Genomic DNA, 19,992 nt, shown 5'->3' on the forward strand with positions numbered 1-19,992 from the left:
ATGAGCAAGCTAGTACACAGCTAAGGAGCACATATAACATGACCAAGAAAGTAGACTCTGTGCATTATAATAAATCCTCAAGCGATAATCCCCCCTTGGACTGTCTTGGTGCAAAACCAAGACATAAATCATGTCTCCTGGTAGGGGGAGGACGTATCACAGGCAGGGCACAGCGAGCTGAAATCTCTGAAACCGGCTGGCCTTCACTTCCTACGAGACAGAGAAGCTCTTCTACCCTGTATACAGGAGGAAACAGGACTGGACAACCGTGAATAGGAAGGTTAACAACAAACCTCCAAAACAACTGAATGTCAAACTGCAGAACAAATTTGCTCCACTATCAAAGGACCCTGGATCTATATCGGACAACCATCCATCTAAATGAATCAGAATCAGAATCAGAAAGGGTTTTATTGCCAAATGTTGAGCAGGTTTACAACATTAGGAAATTGCTGCGGTGCTTCAGTGCAAACATACTGTCATATAACGCTTAAATACACATGAAAATAAAAATAAGAATAAGAATTAAAAGTGCTAAGTAGATAGATATATACATGAGTGCAGGTGGTGATCAGTGCCAAACATGGAATGATGGTGGGCTCCCACTTCAGGTCCTGGGTGATGGTGGTACCCAGGAAGCGGAATGAGTCCACAGAGGTGATGGGGGTGTCAGTCAGGATGATGGGGGGGAGTGGGGCTGTGTGCTTCCTGAAGTCCACAATAATCTCCACTGTCTTCTGGGCATTCAGCACCAGGTTGTTGTGGCTGCACCAGGACACCAGACGTTCAACCTCCCTCCTGTAGGCAGACTCGTCCCCGTCCGAGATGAGTCCAATAACGGTGGTGTCATCTGCAAACTTGATTAGCTTGACAGACTGGTGGGTGGAGGTGCAGCAGTTGGTATACAGGGAGAATAGAATAGAATTCAACTTTATTGTCATTGCACATGCACAGGTACAGGGCAACGAAATGCAGTTTGCATCCATCCAGAAGTGCTTTAGTGATATAGATATATTACAATAAATATTAGCAATAATATAGATATGTAAATATATTACAGAAGAGCAGAGGAGAAAGAACACAGCCCTGAGGGGAGCCGGTGCTGATGGTCCGGGAGTCCGAGACATTCTTTCCCAGCCTCACGTGCTGCTTCCTGTCCGTCAGGAAGTCAGTGATCCACCGGCAGATGGGATCAGGCACATTCATCTGGGAAAGCTTGCCTCGGAGATGGTCTGGAAGGATGGTGTTGAAGGCAGAGCTGAAGTCCACAAACAGGATCCTGGCGTAGGTTCCTGGGGAGTCCAGATGCTGCAGGATGAAGTGTAGGGCCATGTTGATGGCGTCATCTACAGACCTGTTGGCTCTGTATGCAAACTGCAGGGGGTCCAGGAGGGGGGCCGTGAGGGTCTTGAGATAGGAGAGAACCAGGCGCTCAAATGACTTCATGACCACAGATGTCAGAGCCACGGGTCTGTAGTCATTTAGTCCAGTGATCCTAGGTTTCTTGGGGACAGGGATTATGGTAGAGGACTTGAAGCAGGCAGGCACATGACATGCCTGCAGTGAGGAGTTGAAAATGCCAGAAAACACTGGGGCCAGCTCATTTGCACAGTGTCTGAGGGTGGCAGGAGACACACCGTCTGCTTCCTCACACCTGCTTCATGAATATGAAGAGTTGTGGTGGGAGGAGGTGGTGTGAAATCCTCTTTTGTGTGGGGTGAGGAGGGGGGTGTTGTAGGTGAAGTGTTTGACGGTGGTGATGGCTCTATGGAGGGGGGAGAGGTGGGGGAATGAGTGTCCAAAGTGTCTCTATTGTTGGGGCCGTTGGAGGTGTGAAGGCTGCCCGATGGCTCGTCAAAACGGCAGTAAAAGTCGTTAAGTAAGATCATTGAAAAAGCAGTTTCTCAACAGCTCAATTATTTCTTAAAACAGAATAACTGCTATGATGCCTTCCAGTCAGGTTTTAGACAGAATCACAGCACTGAAACTGCTCTGACCAAAGTGTTTAATGACATATGTCTGAATACAGACAGTGGAAAAATGTCAGTCTTAGTTTTACTGCATCTCAGTGCAACATTTGATACAGTTGACCACAACATATTACTCAAACGACTGGAGAACTGGACAGGTCTTTCAGGAACTGTACTAAACTGGTTCAAAACATACTTAAAAAACAGGAAATACTTTGTATCAATAGGTAACTTCACATCTGAGCAGACAAGTATCACATGTGGAGTTCCCCAAGGTTCCATCTTGGGACCCCCTCTGTTTAACATTTACATGCTCCCACTGGCACAGATTATAAAGAACAACAAAATAAACTATCACAGCTATGCAGATGACACACAAATATATATCACAATGTCACCAGGAGACCAAGGCCCTGTACAGGCTCTTGGTAAATGCATTGAGGAAATTAATGACTGGTTGTGCCACAATTTTCTCCAACTAAACAAAAACAAAACTGAGGTAATAGTCTTTGGCGCCAAAGAAAAACGATTACAGGTCACCAGAGAACTTCAATCTATACATCTAAAAACCACAAACCAGGCGAGAAATTTGGGTGTAGTGACGGATGCAGACCTAAACTTAGAAAAACACATTAAGACAATAACAAAGTCAGCTTACTATCACCTCAAGAATATATCAAGGATAAAAGATCTGATGTCTCAACAGGACCTGGAAAAACTAGTCCATGCATTCATCTTTAGTAGGCTTGATTACTGTAACAGCATCTTTACAGGTCTGCCTAAAAAATCAGTCAGACATCTGCTGCTCGAGTCCTCACTAAGACCAAAAAAGTCGACCACATCAGTCCAGCTCTGAGGTCTTTACACTGGCTGCCTGTCCGTCAGAGGATAGACTTTAAAGTTCTGATGCTGGCCTATAAAGCTCTGAATGGTTTAGGACCAAAATACATAATACAAAATACACAAAATACAATACTCCTGACCCAGTATGAACCTTCCAGATCCCTCAGGTCATCTGGATGCGGTTTTTTATCAGTTCCCAGAGTCAGAACCAGACACGGAGAAGCTGCATTCAGCTTTTATGCTCCATATATCTGGAACAAAATCCCAGAAAGCCTCAGATCAGCTGAAACACTCAGTTTATTTAAATCCAGGCGAAGACTCACCTGTTCTCAGCTGTATTTGAATAAAACACCAAATCCACACTTTTAAGTTTAAATTTCAAAACTTACATTTTAACTACTGATTTTATCTACTGTTCTGGTTTTATCTACTGTTTTTTTAATCAATTTTAAATCATGCTTTTTATTTGTTTTTGTTTTTTAATGTCTCTGTAAAGCACTTTGAATCACCTTGTTGTTGAATTGTGCTATATAAATAAACTTGCCTTGCCTTCGCTTTTCAAAGTGTAGGCTTACTTCTGGTTTCTAGAGTTTCTAAAAGTAGAGAGCGTAAAATGCAGAGCCTTCAGCTATCAGACCCCTCTACTGTGGTCCCGGTTTGAATTCAGGGCCTCTCTAATTTAAAATCAGGCTTAAATCTTTACATAAAGCTCATAGTTGGGGGGGCTAGCCAAGATTTCTATTTCTTCTCCACTCACCTCTTTTTACTTCCTCTGTGTTTGTATGTAATTTCTGTATTTTGTTCTTGTGTTTTTGTCTCTATGAACTCCTTTTTGAGCCTGGTTATACAAAAGGCCTCTTCCTGTTAAAAGAGACTTTTTCCTTCCGATCATCACAGAGTGCTTGCTCATAGGGGATGGCTGATTGGGTCCTAACAGTGCTGGAAAGAGTGTTTTGAGGTGGGTTTTTACAAACTGGTGCTTTTTAAATAGAACTGAGATGGTGTGAATTGTGACATGCATAGTGTTTCTAGCGCTTCTAGTATTTGTCCTCTCACTATTAAGTAAGCATTAGGCTAAAACGGACTATGAGAAACCACAATGTCAGGGAGTTCAGCAGCAGCTTTGCACAGTACCCAAGCATTAAACTATTTCTGTATTTCCTTTCCAGGGCCTGCTGCAAACGAAACCAGCGGTGGTGACGTCACGGGGGCAGGCCTGCACAGCTCTGCGCGCTCCTTGTGCCCGCGGGCACGAGCCAAGGCTCATTCTACTACGCAGAACGGAGCCCGGAGCTAGAGAACCAGGAAGTGAAAGCATACACATGGAGGGAGTGTCCGCCGCTGCTGCCTCTGTGTGTGTTTTATTTTTAAAAACACGGTCCTCCGCGGACGCATAAATGGGAGACGCGAGGACCAAGCGGCGGGAGCAGCTGAAGCGCTGGGCCGGCTCCTCCACCGACAGAGCCTCAGATGTGCCCAGGCTGAGGCGGCGGGGCGATGCCGGGAACGGAGGAGGGGAGCCCGAGGCCGAGCTCGACGACCCGCCGAAGGACCAGCCGCTATCTGGGGGAGGAGACGAGAGGCGACGGTCAGGAAACATCTCCTGTCAAACCGGCTAACAGCCTGCTAGCTTAGCTCCAACATCTGACGATAGGCTGAGGGAGGAATGCTGTGCGGGGGTTTGGGCTGTAGATGGGCTCGATAATAGAATCACACCACAGCAGAAAACACGCCCGCTCTACAGTCCTTTATTTAACATTTTAATGTTTATTTGTTGCCATGCATACTTTCAGAGGCCGGAATTTGCTGTGAGCGGTAGCTAGCTAGCCAAGTGTCTTAGGTGAAGGTTTTTATTTCCATCAGTCCCACCACTGCTGGTCTGAGATGGTCTAAAATCTCCTATTTTAAAGCGCATATATCATAATTCCTTTCGTTGTTTTCCAGCCTGCTATAACTTATACGATTTGCAGTGGTTGTTTTTATCCAGACGACCTTTAATGAGCCAGTTTCAAGTTAAAGAGCCTAATGCTAATCATAGTATTTGAGTAGTTATTGCCTAGTTGTCCGTCTGAGATGATGCAACATTATGAATATTGACGATGGAAACAAAGGTCAGTATTTATGATGACAGACACAAAAAGGCCTTTGCCAGTTTATTGAAGGCACATTTGTTTAACAAATTGAGGCTGATATAATACAAATGTGTTGCCATTGTCAAAAGATCCTGGAAAAAAAGGATCAAAAATTTGGCGGGGGGGATGTTTAGTTACAATGTTTCTGATAAAACATTATTAGATCTGTGATATACCGCAATACATAACCGAGACCGTAGATTAAATAAAGTAGTAAGACGAAACACATCCCAAGTTGCAGCGTTTCCCATTAATGATTTAGCGGTGATGCAAGATCAGAAAGGATTATTTCTCTCCATCAGGTGTCACAGTTTTGACCTACAGCTGTGTGTTGTAGTACTGAAGACACTTGTCGGATGAGAGATGAAACATTCTCAAGAAACTTTAAGAAGTCCAGTCGCTTTTCTTTCCAAGCTCCTTAGATGACCCTGATCTGGATGACTAAAAGCCTATACAGACAATAACTTTATTCATACGCACCTGAAAATAGTCCCCAAGAAATCTTGTGGAAGTTTTTCAGTGGGTATTTCTCTGTTAGTCTTACAAGGATGTGAGGGATAAGTTGTAGGGTCTGTCAGAGTTTGCGTGGGTCCTGAAAGTATACAACGGACTTGTATTCAGTTGGGTTTGGTTGTAAATTTTTATAGATGCGTCACTGTGAGAATTTCACTATATTCGCCCCTTCCGCACATTTATTATGACATACCTTGTCATTCAATCAACTCTTTTAGTTCTTGTAGATCGTAAAATTGTAAAAAATCAAAAACTCCCAGCTGCATCGGCCCAACAAGCCATCAGTTTTAAGTTGCTGCGTATGGCTTATATAGCCAGTCACAAATCCATAACAGTAGCAGCACAGTTTACAGTTTATTTTGGCCTGATGAGAAAGCTCGGTACAATCAACACCCACTACATTTTGTTTCACACAGGTGGTGTCCTTCTGTTGATCAGTGCACTGCGTTTACACCACCTAGCTCAGTTGTTGAGGTCTCTTTTGTTGCAGTGTTCAGTTACATTCATTCAGTTCTACATCAAAACTTTCATTTTTCGGTTTGCACCTACACATTTCGGTTTACTTGAAACGATCATAGTTTCCCTTACAGCGTGTATTTCATTGTGAGTTTGGTCTGTATGGTGTGTATAAGAGCTGAATAGTGAATTCATGCAGCTGCCTGTCTCCTCTGTTTTCAGGAAAAAGGTGAAATTTGATATTGCTGCTGAGTTTCTCGCAGCCTGTGCCAGCGGAGACACGGAGGAGGCCAAGGTGATTTTGGAGGAGGCCAAACAGACTAAAAGAAGGAATGGCGAGGATACAGCAGCAATTATTAACTGCTCCAATGCAGACGGGATCACTGCTCTACACCAGGTGAAGCAGTTTCTCCCCCTGAGGTTTTATTGGCTCGTGAATAAAAAATTGTGCAGTTTCGTAATTTTTTTTTTTCCTCTCCTCTGACACAGGCCTGCATAGACGGCAGCATAGAAATTGTGACCTTCCTTTTGGAGCTGGGTGCCAGTGTGAACCAGGTTGACAATGAGGGATGGACGGCGCTACATGTTGCTGCCTCCTGCGGCCACGCTGACATCACAGAGTGTGTACAATAGCAGAACACAGCAGCTTTGCTTCTGTGTGTGTGTAGCTTCAGTGCCAGTCTTTCTGCAGTCAACAATACAAACATTGTTATCATGTTTGGCGGATGAAGCATGAGTGGGTTGTGCCAGCACACACACAGCTCACATTTAGAGAAAGAAAACTTTTTTCCATTTTATCATTTCAGTGTCATTTCAGTGACTAAGTGTTTTGTTCCAATGTGCATGCGCCACAAACACCGATAACATGACCAGAAGTCGTCTGTTTAAAGGTCATTGTGTTTGCCTTCTGAGGTTAAATGAATCGTCTCTACCTCCATGTTTGTTTTGTCAGGTTCCTCCTGCAGGAAGGTGCTTCTCTCACTGCTGTGAACTGTGATGGTGATGTTCCTGCGGACATTGCTCTGGATGAAACCACTGAGTCCCTACTTCAGAGTTACACTCGGAGACACGGTAAGGCTTTTTCTGTGTGTAGTTGGAAGGCGTTTCTTTGTGCAATCAAAGTTCTGGAGCTGTTCCTTTTGCATCCAAACGGTGTGAGACACGGTCATGTGCATGCAGCAGGTGCCATTAGTGAGCTTTGTGATCAGGATTTTGCGTGGCATACATTTTGTGACAGTTTATGTACTGAGTAGCACCATGTTGACAACTAAGGTCATCTCCATCAACGGGCTGGAGGTGACCTCATCTTCATGTTAAGGAATGTTGCTGGTCACAGATGTTGTTTCTGCAGCTACAATCCAGTGACCAAACAGGGGTCTTCAGAAAAAATAAGTCAGTGTATCAGGTCAGGAGCGCAACCAGAAGCATTTTCATCAATTAAGCTCTCCTGACATTATTAATTCATCCACTACTATCACACTTACAGCATTAGTTCTTCTGAAACTCTCAGAGGGAGAACATTTCCCACAAAAGATCTGAAGTGCAGTGCTGAGCATGATTTTCATCACGCTCCATCTTCCCCAGTCACCAAATTCGGCTCCGCAAAGTGAAGCTAAAGTTAAAATGTTTTTATTCAGCAAAGCGGAGGAGATCCAGTGATGTTTCTTTCCTGGGAGAGCTCCGCATGTAGCAGGAAGCTGAGTTTCACAGTACAAAGTGGCAGCTTTTAAAGGACAAAGTTGAATGGTTATGATTTGTGCTTTTTATTGGAGGGTGACTTGTATGTTTGTGTGTCTGAAACTTTAATCAACTTATTTCTCATCAATGGAACTTTAACAGCTGCAACTGCATTCAAACTTGACTTGGCCCAGTTATGGCCCATACATGTTTCTGTTAGTGGTGCTGGCTAAAATGTGAAAAAACTGGAAACTTTGTTTCTCGGTGGTTGCCTTTTTTGTACATGTGTGTGATGCGTGTATGCGGATGGCGTTCATCCTAGATGGTAATGGGACTTAATTTCAAAGTTATAGGCTGGACACTTGAGGATTTAGCTTTAGAGCTAAGACGCTAGGATGACAAGTCCTCCAATCTTTAGACAGAAATTCATTAAAAAAACAGGAAACACGTTAATTTGACATTGTGTGTTTGTTCAGGTGTGGACGTGGAGTCAGCTAAACGTCGGGAGGAGGAGCAAATCATGGCAGACGCCCGCACGTGGCTGACTGAGGGCCTGCCTGCTGACGTGCGACACCCAAAGACTGGAGCCACCCCGCTGCACGTGGCTGCAGCCAAAGGCTACCTCGAGGCCCTGAAGTAAACATTTCTGACTTATTGTGTTGTAGATCTTTGACATTAAGCTTAAAATCAGATTTTAAGTGAGGGTAGGTGTTTGTCTGGACTGTGCTCTTCTTCTATTCAGTAGTTTGACTTTATATCTTCCTTTGCTGTTCCAGGATACTCTGTCAGTGCGGGCTGGATGTGTCAGCTGTGGACTTTGATGGCTGGACACCCCTCCATGCTGCAGCTCACTGGGGTCAGGGGGAGGCCTGTCGCATCCTGGCTGAACAGCTGTGCAATATGGAAGCTCGCAGCAAAGGGGTGAGTCCCGGATAAAGAAAACTTATCTTCCTGCATCAAATTCATCTAGTCAGCCTCTTTAACAGTTTGCTTGAATACTTTTAGGGTCAGACCCCATTTGATGTTGCTGATGAAAGCGTTTCAGAGCTCCTGGAGGAATTATCTCAAAAACAAGCCAATGTAAGTTTGTCTTTACCTCATATTGTGCATTTATGTAATCTGGTAGTTTGGGTTTCTTGATTGTGCCTCTCTTTTTCTTTCATAGTGGCTTAATGAGAGGTCAGTATTGGACAGGCAACCGGGGTCCAACGCTACGAATGCACAAAACAAGCGGCGGAGGTTAATAATCATCTGTTTCTTATCCAGAATTAAATAAAAATTCTTTCGTTTCAAAGCAAAAGTTACAAATTGCCACGTGACTTGTGTCTCCCTTATTGTACCTGCAGGAGCTCGGTGTGCAGGATGAGCAGCAGAGAAAAGATGACTTTACAAGACCAGTCTAAGGAGCGGGGCATTTCAGGAGGCTTGGACCTGAGCGAGGAGAAAGAGAGCAGCCCCGGTAAACCTCCCTGGTCATGAGTACTGCATGCTCTGTAAATCAGCATCAGTGTGCTGATTGTAGTGAATGATGCCGATTCCTGTTTTTGTGCAGAAAGCTCAACTGTCTCCAGTCCCGATACAGAGAGTGCGACGTCTGCTGTCACTCCGGCCGACAAGGTAAAAAATCAGAGTTTATCTTACAGGATGTTTCATTTTCAGCAGGTGTTAGGTAATGGTGTGTAGCGCATGTGATCAGATATGATAAAACATGTTGCAGTAAAGAGTTGTGCTACTGCTTTTAAATGAGCCCAAAACTAGTTTATTGAAACTACTTATTCAAAGCTGAAGCTTGTGCTGAGCAAGCAGCAGCATGCAAGGCTGGAGTGCAAAAGAATGCAGTTTCTCTGATTCATACCTGAGGCTGGGTCCCCCCCCCCAATGAAGGATAAGCATGCCAAGTAAAAAAACAAAGAATACATTTCAACACATGCTGATATTAGCGTTTTTTATTTTTTCACTCGGGTCATAAATCTGATTCTGAAATGGTGACATATAATCCGTTGTCCTTTTTTCTTCTCTCCTATGTGATCCAGACACCAACAAATAAACAAGAGGAGGAGAAGGAGCAGGACAAGGCGAGCCGCACTGCCAGAGTACAACCCACCCCTCAGACGAAGGACGCTGCCGCAGATAGTCCCAACGCTCCCAACGCTGACAGGCGCAAGTAAGAGAAACAAACACTTTACTAACAGTGAAAATGCTTTGAAAAGTGTCTGATGAGGGAAGTCGTTTGTGTGTTTAGATTCCAGGCCCCAGCGAGAGACGAAGAGTCCGAGTCTCAGAGGAAAGCTCGCTCTAAGCTGTTGCGGCAGACTCGCCGCCCCACACAGGTAATACTTCTTATCCAGATTCAGTACATGCTATTCAGTTTTTTGTTATTTTTTTGTTAACAGTCCCTGTAAAAAGCGTGCAGACGCCCGTGATAATTAAACATTTGAACACAGTTTGGGGAAGAGTGAATAATTTACTAGGATGATTTTAAGAGCATCACACTGCTGCACCAGTGCTGAGTTAGCAGCAGTGTACTGCAATGTTTTTAATTCCTCTTGGCGGTTTTGTTTGTGCTCTGTGCATGCAGGGTGTGACTCTAACGGACCTCAAAGAAGCTGAGAAGTGTGTGGCTAAATCTGGCGATTCTTCACCTCGAACCATCCAGCCGGTCAGCCCCCTCGTCACCATCACGACTGCAGAAAGAGGTGAGTGACACAGACAGCTAAGAACCCAAAAACTGGATAAATTCAGAAGAATTTCATAATTTTCACTATAAAAGTTATTGTTGTGTGTCTGTGTAGCACCAAAGTTTAAAAAGGAATTAAACCAAAGAAGTGCGGCACATCTGCGATCAGCAATGTCAGAATTATCTTCCAAGTTCTGTTAAAACCGAGGGAGCTGGTGTGTATACAGCCTGAAAGGGGACGTGACTTAATCCTGTGTTTTTACGAATCGCCAACAGGGGGCGCCTCATTTGGTTGTAAAAAGAAGCCACGTTGTATGAAAGCGTATGGGGAACATGAAACCATTTATCACTTGACTTCTGTAAACTTTAACATAGACGACTTTATTGGGTCAGTCACAAGTTTCTTAGTGAGTCCGACTTGTGTCTGCTCGTCCTGTCTGAATATTTCTGGCAGTGCTTTCGCTTCCTCTTTTTCAGCAGATACAGTCATTGCATCTAATCTGTCAGATCAGTTAACTTTTAAAACTTAAACGTAGAATCATCATATGAATATTTAATACCCAAAGTGTAAGAACAGCTGTTAACTTGTCACTTCAAATGTAAGAATCTTGCTGACTTTTCAGCATTAGTCTTTTTCCAACTGCTGCTTTCCTGCCGGCGTCCCTCCTCAGGATTGTTTAAACATTCAGGTATGCGTGTTATGCAGGTGAAGCAACCGATAGCTCGGATTCTGGAGTAGGATGTCTGTTCTCTGCACCTGCATGTACGGCACGGTCAGATATATGTCGCCATGATCACACCCAGATTCAAAATGCCAGGCTCGCGACTTCACAACTGTGACATCACGGTGGCTGTGTCCATCTTTAATATGCAGTCTGTAGTCAAAGATGAATATGAGTCTGAGAAAAACTGAAAATCAGGTCAGAAGTCCAGCTACGACTGTTCGGTTAGGGGTGTAAAACTAATTTTAGACCGCAGGCCACGTATGACCCTAGTTTGAGCTTAAGTAGGTCATACCAGTAAAGCCACTGTATACAAACATCTGCAACTTGTGTCGTCTTCTTTTAGTGTTAACAGGTTTAGTTACACATTTAATTGCTTAAGAAAAATAAATGCGATTTGCAAAAATGCATTTCAGTTTATACACATTATAAAGAAATGGTGTTGCAGGAAATAAAAGAAGCGCATCAGCGTGGGCACTGTGTGCTAAAGGTTGCAGGAAAAAGTCTCAACACTCAGACTATCCTGTTTACAATAAAACCAACACAAAAAAATAGTTTTAACTAACAGAAAACGTTTGTTTGTTTGTACCCACGGACCCATTCACTGGAAAGACAAACAACAACGAAACAGCAGGAGCTTCTCAGTTTAATTTAATAATAACACTAGTTAATAAAAGTAATGGCAAAAATACAGTCAGTCTAACATTTGTGTCATTATTTTCAATTTTCACATTTTTCAAAGGCCATCCAGTGGGTCAGGTTGGAGCCTGTGGGAGGGTGTAGCTTGTACCATATGTTACAGGGTTTCCAGGGAGCAGTTCATTTAGGACAACAAGCAGCACAGAGGTGCACCGAACGCAACGAGTTACAGGGAAAATCAGCCAGACTCAGCAGTCCCACCGCTGAGTCCTGATTTATTGGTTAAAATATCTTTAAAATATTTAAAGACTCCTTAAAAAACTCAAAGTGAAATACTTGGAAACTACCTGAGCATGGCGAAACCCACCATACGCGTTTGCTGTTTGTGTGGCTGGAAGTCTTACATCGCCTCTGTTTACAGTAAGACTCCCACAATATAAGTGACATATGAGGCAGCTTTTGGGTGGAGTGCTCTTAAGGGCAGCGTCTTAAAGGAAATGATGGTTTCTCACATACTGCGAAGGCTAGTGCTGCTTGTGCTGTGTTTCTATGGGTAGATAGGGCGGCTACTGCATACTCAAACTCATTGAGCTGCGGTAGAAACCATTTATCGTACTTTTATCACTCAGCACGCTCCACCCGTGTTTTGTGGGGGGTTTTTGGTGCAGTTCACCATCTGATATGATGAAGCAAAATCAGTTTTTAAAGTTAAGTTGCAAGAACATTCAGTTCAAAGCCCAAACCAGCAGTTTGTGTTGTCTGAACTCATTCCTCACAAGCCTCGACGTGCAGTGATCTGAGATGAAGCCAGGAGGCAAAGATAAGGCGGCTATGGCGCCAAGTTTCATTTGGAAACGAATCTACGTTTATGCATCGCTACGATGCCTCTGCCTGAACTCCACACGCCTCACGAGCGTTTTCTGTTGACCTCCTTGTGTTTCAGACACAGACCCACAGGTGAAGCAGGAGGAGCCGGAGGGAGACAAGCGTCTGCAAGCAAAGGACAGACGGAGAGTGAGGAGGGAAAGACGCTCCACCGGTGTCGTTAAGCCGGGGGAAGAGGTGAGAGCGGTGCAGATAAAGTAATTTCCCAGTCTTCCTTCCTGTTTTCCACAGCACTGAAGTTGGTGAGAGGGCAACCTTATGAGTCATTGTGTAACTCAAGACATAAACAAACAGTGAGCAAAGCCATTTTAGATCCTGTACTGTAGACATCATGTGAGTTTGACGTCACATCGTCAGGTGTGCGCCACGGTCTTTGTGGCGCTTCGGCCGGCCACCTGTTGACTTTTATAACCTGGCACTGTGCGCCCCATCCTGAGTGTCTTGAAGACAAGATATTCCAGCACAAAAGCTCAGAGACGCTTAAATAGAGGAGACTGTGTGATAGCGATAGATCGTGTATTAGCGCATCGAAAACCTGCAGCTCGGTAGCTCAAGATAAATGCGACGACCAGGCGAGCTGATAAGGGTTTAGAGCAGTGAGCGAATGAGGCAACTGCCTCGAGTCATGAGCACATCTGGGCTACTTCCTGTTGTGTCAGAAACAGCAGCTTCGGGGAAGCAGGCTGTTTTTAATAAAAGAAATAAACATCCTGCTGCTGTAATGTGTGAATGTTTGCATTCGAATCTCATTTATATGAAACAAGATGGATATTAGTCGGTTGTTGAAGTCTTAACTGTGAATATCTTGTTTTGCAGAACGAGGACAACGTTCATCCAGATGATAACAACAGTACAACCCTGTGAGTCTCATTCATTCTTGTGTGTCATGCATTTCTTTTATTTCACACACGTGCGAATGAAATAATTTGTTTTCTGTACATTTATTTCATGCATCTCTATATTTTTTTCCCGCTTTTGATCCTGATGTCTGAAATAAATGTCTGCATTTCAGATGTAATGAGCTGTATTCTCTGACTATGAACTGGCATTTCTGCTGGTTTGAATTGTTGATGATTTGGTGAGATCCTGAAATGTTTTGGTTCTCCAAACAACGCGTTCACACCCGTCCAGGAGCAGATTTGTTCAGTGTGAACAAGATTAAATGATGGATGTCATTTAGGAGGAGGATTAGGCAGAGAGAATACGATCTTTTCTAGACTCAGTAGTTTTACAGCGACGCCTGTTTGAGGCGGGAGGGAATAATTCGCCCGGTGTGACACATTCCTCGATGCTGCGCCTAAATAATTATAAATGAGATAAAAGAAATTACGCCACTGTGATGTGACACAGCCAGCAGGATTGTCAAGTGAGCCTTACCTGAAATAAAGTCCTCACCGCTGCCTCTTTAACGAACGCTAAAATTAGCAGATTAATATTTGAAGTGCATGTGCATCCTTTTCTTTACCCTTTTTTTTTGTTGTTCATACAATCTTGTTGATCTGCATCTTGCTCTGAATATGAGTAAATGATTAGAGCGTATAAATATTGAGGTCAGATCTTAGAAATTTTACACAAAGCTGTCATTTTCCTGCTTTTGTCATTTTATTCCCCTGACTTTTGCTGGTTCTGCTTCTTTTCCCTTTTTGATGATTGGTCGCCCGTCACCGTGTGCGCTGCTTTTTTCCTCCCGTTGTTTGGTAGGAGGAGCAAAAATGGCTCTTTTGATAGGGAAGGTTACCGACGCACGCCTTAGTAGAAAAGCAGATGGAAAATAATTTCTTTTTTTGCTTGTTTATTTGTGGGGGTTTGCTTTTCTTCATATTTTAGTGATTTCAGACATGCCATAGAACCTGTTGTTAGGGGAGCGGTCTTTAAACCTTGTCTGGCTTGTCCTGAGAAACGATCACGTCACGTACACCCAGCACTGTTTATTAAAAACAGACAAATTCACTGAAAGGCACAAATCATGAGTGCAGCAGTGTTGCAAAACTTCGTTCCTCCTTCGTTCGGCGGCTCCCTTTTGGAGTGATCATCTGGTCCGTTCACTTGGCTTCTCCTCTGTCCTCCTTCGCTTCCACGAATCTTCTCTTTGGTTTGCTTCTCTTGCTTCGCAGCGCCATCTTTGCCTCTACATCCACGAGTCCAGACCTTCTAAGACTTGCCTCTTTCTTTCTTTGGTTTCTCCTCTGATTTACTCGATTGTGTTCCTGCATTCAGAGAACAAGGTCCATACGATTTGTGATGTGTTTTGATATCATGGAGGGATCTCTCTTATGTGTCTCTGCAGTGGGAGTCAGCTGTCAGATGCATCTGATTATAGACCGGTACGTAGCCGACCTTCACCACACACACCAGAAAACCAGCCTCAAGGCTGAAACCGATATGTAGCTCACTAAATCCAGGACCACAGACTGAAACCTCAACCAACTGTTTCCACCTGGTCACCTGAAACAAACACACACTTGTATTTTCTTGCAAATCCTTCACTAATGTGTTGTGTTTCCCTTCAGCTGTACTTCAAGATGCTGCAGGAGAATGTGTCTCTGAAGGAGAAGCTGCAGGAGATGGAGCTGCAGCTCAGCCAAAACAAAGTGGAGCTGGAGAGACTCCGACAGGTTGGGCAGGTTTGCTGATGCCTCTGACATTTAAGCAGCGTGTGAGGTGTTATTTAAAAACAGGGACGTGCTCTCTGGGCTTTGCCATCGTGTCAGCCAAAGTAAGCAGAGGAAACCAGAACTAGGCTTCAAAGTCACAGCGAGACGCCGATGCTCTAAATGACAGGAACATCCAGAATATAAGATGAAGATTATTTGAGCTGTGAATCATGCAAAGCTATTCTAGAGCCCAAGAGTAAAACATCGAGCTAAAAGAGCAACATTTTATTTTGTTAGTTTGTCATCAGCTCTCACATTACATCCGTGCACCTGAATAAAATCATCATTTCTGTGTGTGGCAGAGTCAGGAGAGCAGCACAGACCGGCCGGCCCTGCTGGAGCTGGAGAGATATGTAAGTTGTTTTTTGCTTGTTTGCGGTTGGCTGGTGTTGGCTTTTTGTTTTGTTTTTTTAGCTGGGAAAATCCCCTGAGATCAAAATCTTTTTCAAGAATTCACACCATCAGAAGCTTAAAAAAATAAATTCATTAAATCGAGCGTAACAAAAGTGGACATGGTGCAGTAACAAAGGATAATAAAACACAAAAGGTATAAAATAGGAAGAGCGCCTCCAGTCTGTGCTTACAGAATGTTTTAGAAGAGCTTTGAGCTTTCAACAGGGAACAAAATCATCAAGCTGCATGTCTTGGCACATCACATCCGCCTCCTAGATGTTGTCAGTCTAGATATGCAGGCTCGCCACCTACGGTGCTGTGCAAAAGTCTCGAGCCACCCAAGACAACTGTAGATACATCTGCAAAATATCTTTAAGGAGTCTTCAGGAAAGGTTCTCCACTCACTCACTCACTTCTCTCCATGCTGGCGGCCTTTTCTGTTTATTTCTCTGTCAACATGAACATTTCCTGAGTTCTCAGATACCGAAGCATCTGAAGTGTGAGACCTTTCAGTTTCTGTCCCCTCCTAAAGTGTGTTGTTTGAGACTTATTTGTGACTGACGGGGACGCTAATGAAACTAAGCCTTTATTTCCTGTTAAAACTGTGGGGGCTGAGTATTTTCTGTGTTCATAGCTATCTTGGAAGTTGTGATCAAATATGAGGTCAGAGTGTGGGGGCACATTAACAGCTCTGCAGGCTCTGCAGTGCGTGAAACCCCGGTTGAAACCTCAGTTTCACACACATTTGCTCCGGCTGCTTCAGCCAGTTTGATGTGCCGCTGTTCTTGTTCACAGGAGAAGCTGAAGCTCCAGAGGAAAGCAGGGGAACTGGAAGACGAGCTGAAGGTACAGATGTTCACTTCAGAGCTGAAAGCCGACTGATAACAAACGAGAGCAGAATAGGAACCACTTTAGGGCTGCGACACACAAATCGAAACGAAAGCAGTGAGCTGTGTGGGCAGTGACACGCTCAGTTATTCTGTCATACGCCGTGACCTCAGAAGCTTCTAGAAAGCTAGAAGCTTTTAATCCTTCGATACATCAGTTTATTGAGACTGAGATGTGTTTGTGCGGCTGTATGAAGTTTGGCGTGAGCCTCTGAGAAATGGCGTTCACTGGATAGTAAATGAAAAGCTCAATGAAAACAAAATAAACTTCTTTTTTTTTTTTAACCCCACAAAAATAAAACCAGTAAACTAACGCTGGTATTTTTAGTCAGTTAAGTTTGTCCCAAAATGCGTCACGTCTGCCTACATTACTGAGTGGCACGCGTGCTTGTGTAGTCAGTAATGTAGGCAGGTGGGAGCTGAATTCTTGTGCTCTGTAAGATCTGGTGAGACCAGTTTGTAATGCAGATGTGATAACACACACGTTTCTGCAGGATGAAGGAGTCGCCACTAAAACGTTTCTTATAATGACCTACATCAGAAGATGGAAGTAGCCGCCCTGTTTTGGGTGGCAGGGCGGAGCTGGCGGGCTGCATTCACGTGTGTGAAACAGGCAGACGTGGATACCTGCTAATTAGTGCTGAGTAGCACACTGATAAAACTCTAGATATCAGTCAGCAAACATGTGATTTGTTAGATAATCCCATTAAAAATGCTCCAAAAGACGCAAACGAGTCTGAGAAGTTCAGTTCGGTGACCCCAGCTGGCGAGGGTGAGGGAACCTATCCGTAAAGACCGAAGCCTTTTTTTATTGCAGGCTGCAAACGTGATTATTCCTGATGTAACGCTGGCTATTGTGAGCGTTTTGTGACCTCGACACGTACGTTTTCAGCCCAGAGGTCGAAGCTTGTGTTTGTGCAGTCTCAGCAAATTCTGCAGAGCTCCACAGTTTCCCGTAATGATTGAACTCATGTGACCCGCGAGGACCCTCGTGTCCTGAACTGTGACACGGCTGTGGTGGTTCAGATTACAGATTCAGATTTTTCTATGGTCACGTAAACAATCCAGGAGCCCAGATGTCCAGCCGGATAAATCAATAGGGAAAGAAGGAGCTTAGAAGGATAGAAAAAGGTAACGTAACAACTTATTGCCGCTTAATGAAACTAATGATTCGCTGAGTCTTTATTAAAGAATGAAAGGAGGTTTAAGACGGGCTACAAAAATCTGTTTACAGTAGCTGTAAATCTCTACAGTAGACGTGTGAAATGCCCTGTAGATTGGAAGTGCATCAGGCCAGCTGTGTTTTGTCTCTTTAAGGCAGAGTTCGTCTTTCTAAGAGCGTTGAGGCTAAAGCGATGTCTCCTGATGTGTCTGCAGGTTCTCGGGGACCTCCGAGCTGACAACCAGAGGCTCAAGGATGAGAACGCCGCTCTGATTCGAGTCATTAGCAAACTCTCGAGATGAACCTGTGACAGAAAATATTCACCTCCATGGACGTAACAAGTATTACAGGATGTATTTTTTTGTCCAGCACGGACGACACAAACGAGGAAGAGACACACACTGCACAACTTTCAACAGTAACTGGAGTAACGTCATTTTCAGGGTTATTGTCTGTGTTTGGGCCTTTTATGTTTTGGCAGATCTACTGTAAACCAAGCTGAACTTCACCTCCTGTGGACGGACAGGATGTCCCTGCTTCCCACTCCCACATTTTTTTTTTTTTTAAATAAGTTTTTATTGTTGTATTTTTAAAAAAAAAAAGAAATTAAATATTTTAATGTGCTTCGCTCTGGTGAAACTTTGTATTAAGAGACTTAAAGCCATGCACAGTGAGAGCTCAGTGTGTTTTTAGACGGGGTGAAAGATTTGCATAAGAGCCAGTCAGGTGTGCGGGGTGGTCACAAATAACGTCAACGTGCCAAAAACCAGCCCCGGTTGTTTTTTAATGTCCTTTTGGGGGGAAAACCTCAAGCGGTCAGTGTTGTTTCTCAGGACGAGTCTTGGGCCGATGCTTTCTGTTTTTAGCTGGCTGCTGTAGAAGATGGACCAAATTCGCACATCTCCCGGCTCCTCTGGATGTATGTGAAACATTTATGTTCAGGGGCCGGCCGTCCTGAGGACATGATGTAAAGGTGTAGTCGCAGCTTCAGGAGAGTTTTGGGTGCTAATCATGGACGTCAGGCACAGCTCATGTTCAGAGGGACGTTTACAGAAAATATTTGTCACACAGGTATTTCAGGAGGCGGAGGACGCATGCTCCAACTTAACTGTTCTTTACTCGTAGTTCTATTTTGCCATTTTTGACTGGATGCTTGTGAAAGCCCCACCCCCAGCTAAGTATTCACCATGTGACAGACGGCCGTTGTCCAACAGGAAGGCCGGATGGGTCAGTTTTTGAATGTTTACTTCAATTTTAAAGATAAAACCAACCACAACAAATGCATGTTATATTGTATTTTGATGCCGTGCCTTTCGATATGCATTTGTAAGTAATATTTCTATTTTGCTTTGGCAGTGTACACTGTTGAGTATAAAATACAGTATGGGCTTAAATGTTGAAGTATCTGTTGTTTGTTTTTGTTGATAAAGAGCAATCCCACATTACATGTGAATAAAACATTGAGGCCCACATTTTATTTAAGTTTTCACTCTCAACTTCTTAATAATATTTCAAAACTCTTAAACGGCTCTCGGATCCAGTGGATCTGATTTTGCCCATAAATCATTAGAATTCTGCTAAAGCATCCTGATTGCTCAGTTAAGGATTTACAGGAGACACCCCCTCCATGGCGCCTGTTTTCAAGCGATAATTAGACCTTGTGAGTGTAATTATACCACAACAGAAGTTCAGGAGGCAGCTCACTTCATGCCTGAACTTAAAAGACGCAGTGAAATTCCTGAGACTCTCGGGAACGTGTTTTTCTACACGTTAACCTACAAAGTTAAAAATGGGACCGTTTCCCTTTCGATCTGTAAGTGCTTGAAGATGCTTCATCACTCATCTGAAAGGCTTCTTCAGTGTTTAAATGCTGATGAGGGTGGGGGCTCTACCTTGGAGGTGGGTTCAACATGGCAGAGCAGAGGTGGAGGCCTACACCACCAACTGTCAGCGGCCTATAAAAGCAGAGAGATACATTCCTAAGTGTTTTAACCATCACCTGCCTGCGTGACCAGAACTCACCTGATTGTAGGGCAGGGCAGAGACTCATGAACATGTCCTGACGTGTTCAGGCGTGTCAGCATCAGCTCAAAGGTTACAACCTCACTAGAGGTTAAATGGATGGGACACTCCATCAGATGAGAGGTGAAATGTCTTCAAGAACCTAAAAGAAGTCCAGTTGCCTTTGATTTGAGCACTTTAGACTAAAATTGGATGGAAAAAATAATAATAAAAATAAAATATCGACATTTTTGTTCCACAGCTGCAGAGTCCCCTCTCGACAAGAAGTCCCGAGAATACGAGGATCTGTTATTTGATATGGAAAGGTCCTTACACTGTTTGTCCACCAGAGGGCGATAGAGAGCCCGTTGTTTGCAGTTC

The 19,992-nt window shown here is 43.9% G+C and overlaps 1 protein-coding gene across 2 annotated transcripts; it reads left to right on the plus strand.

Annotated features, from left to right (window-relative positions):
• Positions 1–4,032: 4,032 nt before the first annotated feature.
• Positions 4,033–19,011, plus strand: ppp1r12c (protein phosphatase 1, regulatory subunit 12C). 2 transcript variants are annotated; one of them, XM_082535139.1, is made up of 20 exons: positions 4,033–4,401; positions 6,137–6,311; positions 6,404–6,534; positions 6,867–6,985; positions 8,068–8,227; positions 8,368–8,512; positions 8,597–8,671; positions 8,757–8,830; positions 8,938–9,050; positions 9,144–9,208; positions 9,625–9,755; positions 9,834–9,921; positions 10,170–10,287; positions 12,573–12,691; positions 13,331–13,374; positions 14,802–14,838; positions 15,025–15,138; positions 15,471–15,521; positions 16,357–16,407; positions 17,826–19,011. In XM_082535139.1, exons 1-20 carry the CDS (start codon positions 4,211–4,213, stop codon positions 17,910–17,912), a joined length of 2,088 nt encoding a protein of 695 aa, XP_082391265.1. In that variant the 5' UTR covers positions 4,033–4,210; the 3' UTR covers positions 17,913–19,011. The 2 variants fall into 2 exon arrangements, with proteins under 2 accessions (XP_082391265.1, XP_082391266.1); XM_082535140.1 differs by having other exon boundaries at positions 4,034–4,401; positions 15,025–15,129.
• Positions 19,012–19,992: the final 981 nt, after the last annotated feature.

Source organism: Aulonocara stuartgranti (genome assembly GCF_965226115.1).
Source record: "Aulonocara stuartgranti genome assembly, chromosome: 6".
In the NCBI taxonomy this organism is placed as follows: domain Eukaryota; kingdom Metazoa; phylum Chordata; class Actinopteri; order Cichliformes; family Cichlidae; genus Aulonocara; species Aulonocara stuartgranti.

Excerpts from the sequence above, each read along its gene's own strand:
- ppp1r12c (XM_082535139.1), top strand. The coding sequence starts at position 4,211 with ATGGGAGACGCGAGGACCAAGCGGCGGGAGCAGCTGAAGCGCTGGGCC. Across the intron at positions 10,288-12,572 it reads CATCACGACTGCAGAAAGAG|ACACAGACCCACAGGTGAAG; the intron begins GTGAGTGACACA and ends CTTGTGTTTCAG. Across the intron at positions 15,139-15,470 it reads GACTCCGACAGGTTGGGCAG|AGTCAGGAGAGCAGCACAGA; the intron begins GTTTGCTGATGC and ends TGTGTGTGGCAG.